This window comes from Stegastes partitus, unplaced genomic scaffold (genome assembly GCF_000690725.1).
Source record: "Stegastes partitus isolate 25-593 unplaced genomic scaffold, Stegastes_partitus-1.0.2 Scaffold2285, whole genome shotgun sequence".
Taxonomy (NCBI): Eukaryota; Metazoa; Chordata; class Actinopteri; family Pomacentridae; genus Stegastes; species Stegastes partitus.
In genome coordinates, this window is record NW_007580016.1 from 1 (window position 1) to 7,476 (window position 7,476).

The window sequence follows — 7,476 nt, forward strand, 5'->3', positions numbered from 1 at the left end:
AAAGCTTTTAGCTTTTTCTTCAGTGTTACCTTTGTGCATGATATTCCAGATAATTCCCACTAAATCAGCTGCAGCTGAACACTTGTTTTACAGTGAAATGGCTCTGTGGTCTGGTGTGGGTCAGACAAACTAAAAGAGCACTGATGACTCACAAAACATGGCTTCTGCTGTTTCCAGACATTATTTGCAGACTGCCCACAGCTCTGCAGCATCACTGAGGTTCTGTACAGAAACATGTCGGATCCACACGTTAAACTCAGCGGAGCTCTTTGGGTTTGATGAACAGCTGAATCCGTCGTATTTCCTCTGAGGTTTCTAACTGGACAGACACTTCCAGCTGCACTCCTGTAACTTCTATCCTTTAAAGAGGTTTATTCTGTCTCTTCAAAGCTCTTTCTGTGCTGACATTAAAGAAACGAACGACTTGTCAGGTATGTCTGGTGTTTTTTGTAACTGAAGGTGTGTTTTCTTTGTTTCTAACGTGGTTTTAGGTTTGTGGACCTCCGACGCAGACTCTGGAAACTCCCACCTTTGGATGGATCACCCGGTAGGTGTTAAATCCCCGTTGAGCCAATCATCCAGTGACAGCTGTCCACCTGGCTTGTCTCTGCCTCATGTCTTTGTCCACTTTGACGAAGACACGGTTGTGTTGGAACGTCGACCTGTTTGAGGAGTCACAGGTGCGTTTGCTGCAATTCTCTGCTGTCTGACTCCTGTTCATGAACTCGGCAGCAACGAGATGGAAAAAGGAAGCTGTCTGGTTTAGCTAGCTCCCTGAGGCTGATGCTAAGCTAATGCTAACATTCAGGAGCAGCAGGACTCCAACAACATTAAAGAGATCAAGTGTCTCTGCTCTGAGTATAAATCCATCTTAAAGGTGAATACTGACAGATTTCCTGAAGCTCAGTTAAAAGTGTTTAAACACGCCTCTTAATCATTGAATTCAGGTGTTTCATTCAGGTGAGTAAGATCCAGCACCCAGACATTAAGTCCGACGATCCGACGTCTCCGACTTTGTGCAAACAGTTTGTTTGAAGTTGCTTTTCTGGTTTCACAAAAGCATGGTTTGGTGGGTGTTAGAGCCATTTGTATATTTGTGTTCAGGTCATTCCCCGATCGCACCAGTAGGTGGCGTATTGGACAGCAGCACATGGAAATGCATAAATAGAAGAAGAGGTAATTACTCCTCAGGTGTGCTGCTTATTGGGAGAAGCAGTTTTTGACCGTCGTCGCCATTTAGAGGCTAATATTTAAGCCTTTTGTTTGTTTTCATGCAAGTTATGGATGTAAGTGTGTGCATAGCAAAGGCTGGACTGGTACACGGTGGTAAATAAACACATCTTAAGCACAAGTCTGCAGATGTTTGATTTACTGCGTGGAGCCGCCGCATGACGACGTGTCAACTACATATCCTGGTACCAGCCCCTCACGGTGGCTTAGGTTTTTATTTGTTTGTCGAAATCAAGTCACTACAGTGACTTTGGTTCAACGTTTAAGCAAATCTTTATTGCCTCAGTTTGCCCGACAGTCAGCAGCACAACACAGCGATACACAATTACACCACACAGCAGACACAAAGAAATGTGGTGATAAAATTAAATGAAATAAAAAAACATTAAAACAATGAAATCATCTTCAGATGACAAAATAAAGACAATGAAATAAAATCAAAAAGATAAAAAATAATGAAATCGTCATCAATCAGACAGAAAACATGACAAAAAAATAAAACAGATTAAAATAAAAAGAAATCATTAGCAGTCACACAGAAGATCCATCCATCCAACGACCTTCTTGCTACGAGGCTACCAACTGCACCACCCTGCAGCCCGCCAGACAGAAGACACAAGGATAAAATTAAGTAAAATAAAAACATTAAAATTATAGAACCATAATCATTTATAGGCAAAAAAGGACAATAAAATGAAATACAAGTAAATTAAAATGGACTGTCATCATCAGTCACAGACACAAAAAAATGAATGAAATAAAATACATTAAAACCATTAAATCATCAGTCTTTACCTTGTATATGTATGTTTTCTGCACTATTTGCCACTTTGATTTATTTCTATTCATATCTGTCTTTATTTCTTGTGTTTTCTCTTCTTCTTCTCGTGTGGAACAGGTGCTAAATACATTTCACTGCTCGTTATTCTGTGTATAATTGTGTTTGTGACCAATAAAGCTCTTGATTTCTTGGAAGTTTAGTTTGATATCGAAGAATAAATAATAATAATTCATTTTATTTGTATAGCGCTTTTCAAAAACTCAGAGACGCTTTACAGGATAAAGGAACAATAAAAGCAACTTATACAAAAGTGGACTACACAGAAATACAAGCACGCAGATAAAAATAACACAAGATATCAAGATAAAGGTTGAAGTGAAAAAAGCAGAACATGACTGGGTCTGTGGTGTCACTGCTGTGTTGTGGGAGAGAGGTCCAGAGGGTGGGGGCGGCGCCAGAGAAGGCCCTATCCCTCCAGGTTCGGTGCTGGGTCCTGGGGACGATCAGGCGGTTGGCATTGGTGGAGCAGAGGGTACATGAAGGGGTGTAGGGGTGGAGCATGTCTTTGAGGTTAGAGGGCGCCTGGTTATGGAGAGCTTTATGGGTGAGTAGAAGGATTTTGAATTTAATGCGGTGTGGGATGGGAAGCCGGTGAACAGGAGACACAGCAGCTGGAGGGTTCCTTCTAAATCAATCAGCATTTCTTTTGCTCTGGACACATTTTTAGTCAGATAAGACTGTTGACACCAATCTGAACTCCACTGCATCATGGTGCCTTAAATAGTGGCTGAAATGCCTTCTTTGTTTCTCTTTTCTGTCTTTTGTTTTGGTTTTTTTCATTGATCTTGTGATGCTGTGTTCACACCAGACGCAAATTCATTCACAGTGACTTTACATGTAAATCCTTGTCAACACAGCATTACAGTGTATTGTAATATTCAATACGGTCAGCAGGGGGCGCAGAAGACCTGCAAATAAAAACCTGCTCCTGTGCTTCTTTTCAGTTGCATCAGGTTCACAGTCATCAGTGGCCTGACTGACAGTTAGTTTCACCTGCATTCTCCTTCCACACACATCAACAGCTACCTGTAATCCAGAAGTAAACACCATGTGCAGGTCCAGCCATTAAAAAACAAACAAAACCCTGATTTAAACTGGGGTCTCCGCATCGGGAGGCATCATGTGATGATTCTCCATGTTTCCATTCACTGTTTGACTGGAGGCGTCAGCAGCAGCTTCTTCATTGTCACAAGAGGTGTGACAATAAACCCCCTAAAGAGACAGTAAATGTCACTTAAAGCTTGAGTATCTTTTATTTCAGGTGATCAGGTCACACAGCAAGTTTCCCCAGATGGAGATCCTAAATGCAGGCAATAAAATGTCGGTTCCAGGCGACTCATCCATCAGTCGTTCCATTTTCAGCATTTAATTTTTTCCTAAATTGAAATTTGAGGCTGTTTGAACAACAATAAGCAGGTCTGACAAGTTGAACCACAACTGCTAAGATATTGGTAGACAGTCTGATCAAAGTCGATCACAGTTCTGGAGTTTCAAAGTCGTTCTACAAACATAAAAAACATCCATCCATCCATCATCCGTACACCGCTTAATCCTCACTAGGGTCATGGGGGGCTGGAGTCTATCCCAGCTGACTCAGGGTGAAGGCAGGTTCACCTGGACAGGTAACCAGTCTATCACAGGGCTACACTTAGAGACAGACAACCAAGCACACTCACATTCACACCTACAGACAATTTAGAATCACCAATTAACCTCAACATGTTTCTGGACTGTGGGAGGAAGCCGGAGAACCCGGAGAGAACCCACGCTGCACGGGGAGAACATGGAGACTCCATGCAGAAAGATCCCGGGTGTCCTCACTGGGACGCGAACTGGTGCCAATCTTGCTGCGAGGCAACAGTGCTAACCAACTGTGCCACCCTGCAGCCCCGTAAAAAACATTACTTGTTAAATTTGAGCATATTTTTCATTTTCAGACCCACTTTGTTCACGTAAACATAAGTTCTGTTCATCTCTGATTTAAATCAAGTATTGGTTCAATTCTTTATGCAGCGAAATTGTTAAAGAAATCCTAAAATGGTTTGGACATGGAGGAGAAATAGTTGTGTGAAATGAGCAGTGAATAAACAAACATGTACCCGTCTGATGCACCGGGCTGCCTTCCTGTGGAGATCAAAACAACATCCAAGTGCTATGATGACCAGGACCAGGACCAGGACCAGGACCAGGACAGACCAGAGCGGTTTTCTACCATCACCTGTCAGAACGTCTCACATCAGCATCAGCAGAACACGCTGAAACACAGTTTGACTGAGAAAAAGAAGGCAGCAGATGGTGTCTCACCTGTGTGCTTCAGTCCACTGCAGAGCGTCTTGACGTCGACGTGGACACTTGTGTTCTCTGCAGGGTTTCCAGCCTCACACCTGTAAGAGGAGCTGAGGTTCTGCTCGGTCACAGTGAGCAGCAGAGAGTCCGTGGAGCTGATCTGCTTCAGCATCTCCTCGTCTTTGTACCACCGCAGTGTGATGTCTGAAGTGTTACCGACAGCACAGCGCAGGACGCAGCTGTCAGAGGTCGCCGTCACAGTTTCCACTGCAGGACCAGATATAGAGTCTGCAGAGGAAACAGTCAGACTTTGTATAAAGCAGTTGTCAATCACAGAACAACAAACACAATTTTTTATATATACAAATGTAGTGGGATGCAATTTTAAAAATGTGTAACTAATTAGATGCTTTGTAATTAATTCATCACAATCACATTTTTATCAAATAGCAAAATTTGACACAACAACCTGCGTTTCTCAATTCAGATACATTTTGGTTGACGACTGAATCAATGAACAGACATTCATGTTTATTCAATGTTTATTTTTCATGTACAGTTGAAACCAGACGTTTACATCCACTGTATAAAAAGACAAACAACTTTATTTTTCTCTCTGTCTGACATTAAATATCACTAAACTTGTCCTGTTTTAAGTCAGTGAGGATTACCAACATTATTTCTATTTGCTAAAATTTTGGTGCATTTTTTTTTTTTTAGATTTTTTTACTGCTTTCTTCAAAGTCAGAAGTTTACATCCACTGAGATGTCGTCAAACTATTTGGAAAAGCCCAGACGATGATGTCATGGCTTCAGAAGCTTCTGATAGGTTCATTGACAACATCTGAGTTAACTGGAGGCACACCTCAGACACGCTGCTTCCTTTTGTGACAGTGGCCATCACAAAGTCCTGATCTCAATCCTGGAGCAAGGAGACCAACAAACCTGACTCAGTTCCACCAGTTCTGTCAGGAGGAATGGACCAGAACTCATCCAACTACTGTGAGAAGCTTGTGGAAGGAAACCCAGAACGTTTGATCCAAGTCATACAGTTTAAAGGCAACGCTACCAAATACTGAGGAGATGGATGGAAACTTCTGACTCTGAAGAAAGTCATAAAACATTCTCTCTCTCATTATTCTGGCGTTTAGCAAATAGAAATAATGTTGGTGATCCTGACTGACCTGAAACAGGAAAACTTTAGTCTTATTTAATGTCAGACAGAGAAAAAAAAAGGTTTAATGTCTTTTTATACAGTGGATGTAAACGTCTGGTTTCAGTTGTATATACAGATATATAAATACGTGGAGAGAGTTTTGAGTCTCCTGTTCCCTACAACTCTAACACTAACACCCTAATAAACTATGATGCTGCCACCTCCATGCTTGATGGCAGGTTTGGTGTTAAAGGCCTCAGCTTCTCTCCTCCAAACATATTTCTGCTCAGTGTGGCCAAACAGCTCAGTTTGTTTTATCTGATTAGATTTTGACACACACACAGAATTACGTTTCTGTGTGAAACCTGTTTAAAAGTCACATCGGGTATATTTTCCTGCAGTAGAAAACAGAGCAGAAGCTACATTAACTTCATCATTTTCTATTTGGTTTACACCTCATGTCAGTCCTGCCACGCTGGTTTTGGGCAACACACAACAGGATCAGTGGTAAAATGACGATGTCCAACAGGGTGGTCAGTGTTAACAGCAGAGTGGTAACTCACCGTGGACGGTCAGCTCGTACTCTACGGTGGAAGGGTTGGTGAAGCAACGATTTGGTCCCTCGGTATTGACATTAATAGTCACCTTTCCTGCGTCACGTTTCTGAAGGTTGGTCAGTGTAATCTGTCCCGTGGACGTGTCCAACAAAATCCTGTCAGAATAACGAATAATGATCCTCCCGTTATACAGCATAAAGTGAGTTTCTTTGCCCCATCCTTCAACCTTGAGATTGAAATCACATCCTGTCACTCTGTCAGGTAGCGTGATGTTGTTCCCTTCAGTACCAATCAGGTACGTTGGTTCCCCATGGGCTGGAACTGGGTTTGTCCCTGTAGAACGCAGAAACCACAGTCAGTCATCACAGAGGTCAACCACAGCTGTTCACGATCAGAACGAGGCTAAATAACATCATGTAAGAGGCTGACAGGGAACGTTCCCACAACACTGGATGACATTACCAACAGGTTCTAATGATGTGTCTGAAGAACATGGTTAGTGTTCTAAGATTCAAATGTTGATATTTACAGCAACGTTTCTATGAAGTCACATTCACACATTTATGAGATGTTCTCACAGCAACGTTTAAAACAAGTTTCTCAGACAGTCTCTTGTCCTGTAAAGGAAAGGACGTGTAACAATGTGTATGTGGTGTTGAACTAACCGGAGCTGAGAGGAGGGCAGTGACAGCATCACCACCCGGACCCTCCTCAAACAGCTGCTGCTTTACTTAGAGGTGGAACTCTTACAGTTCAGGCCAACAATCAAGCTGTAAGATGGAGAACCGAGAACATGACGGCAGCTGAGTCTCCCCGTGCAGCCTGCATGCCAGGGGATCGAGGCACAGCGAGGCCACCGTGACGGGAGGAAGAGGGGAAATGTTCACGAGTGTTCGTGGACTGCGTGCATCACGTCACGCTGCAGCAGAGTTTCTAGAGACGCTACAGATGCTCTACAAGTTGGGTTTTTTCTGGATCGGTGGTGCACAACCTTTTCAGAAGTCAGGAAGCTGAGGGACACCAGGTGGACACGCAGGTATTAATACAAACTGTCCCAGCACTCCGGCCCACGCTGCGTGACACCGTCAGCCAGTCAAACCCGCACCGGAGGACGGAGGGAAGAGCAACCGGTGCAGTCACTGATCAGAAGTCTGTTGTGCATCTCATTCTGTTGGAGGATGTATTCAGAACAACAGAGTTCGTGTCATGTCTTGGAAAGCTTTCATCTTCATCATGTAGCTGAATATCTTGCGTGCTGTGGAGCATAACGACGTTTTGTATCGCGGAGCTTTTCCTCCGTGTGCGCGCATCCCAGTGTCCATAAATTCTCGAGTACCGTCACTGAAAAGTGGAGCTGGTCCACAGCACCAGCAGCACCGCTCAACACTGTTCATTCATTCATTCAT

The 7,476-nt window shown here is 43.2% G+C and overlaps 1 protein-coding gene across 1 annotated transcript in view; it reads right to left on the reverse strand.

Moving 5' to 3' along the window:
- Positions 1-1,759: 1,759 nt before the first annotated feature.
- LOC103374564 (SLAM family member 5) overlaps positions 1,760-7,476 on the reverse strand; it is a 12,723-nt gene continuing 7,006 nt past the window's right edge. Inside the window, exons 2-5 of the mRNA XM_008304670.1 lie at positions 6,077-6,403; positions 4,376-4,645; positions 4,171-4,289; positions 1,760-3,283 (exon numbers count right to left, since the gene is read on the reverse strand). Of these exons, the coding sequence (XP_008302892.1) occupies positions 3,161-3,283; positions 4,171-4,289; positions 4,376-4,645; positions 6,077-6,403 (839 nt within the window). The 3' untranslated portion in view covers positions 1,760-3,160. The remainder of the gene's footprint in view (positions 3,284-4,170; positions 4,290-4,375; positions 4,646-6,076; positions 6,404-7,476) is intronic.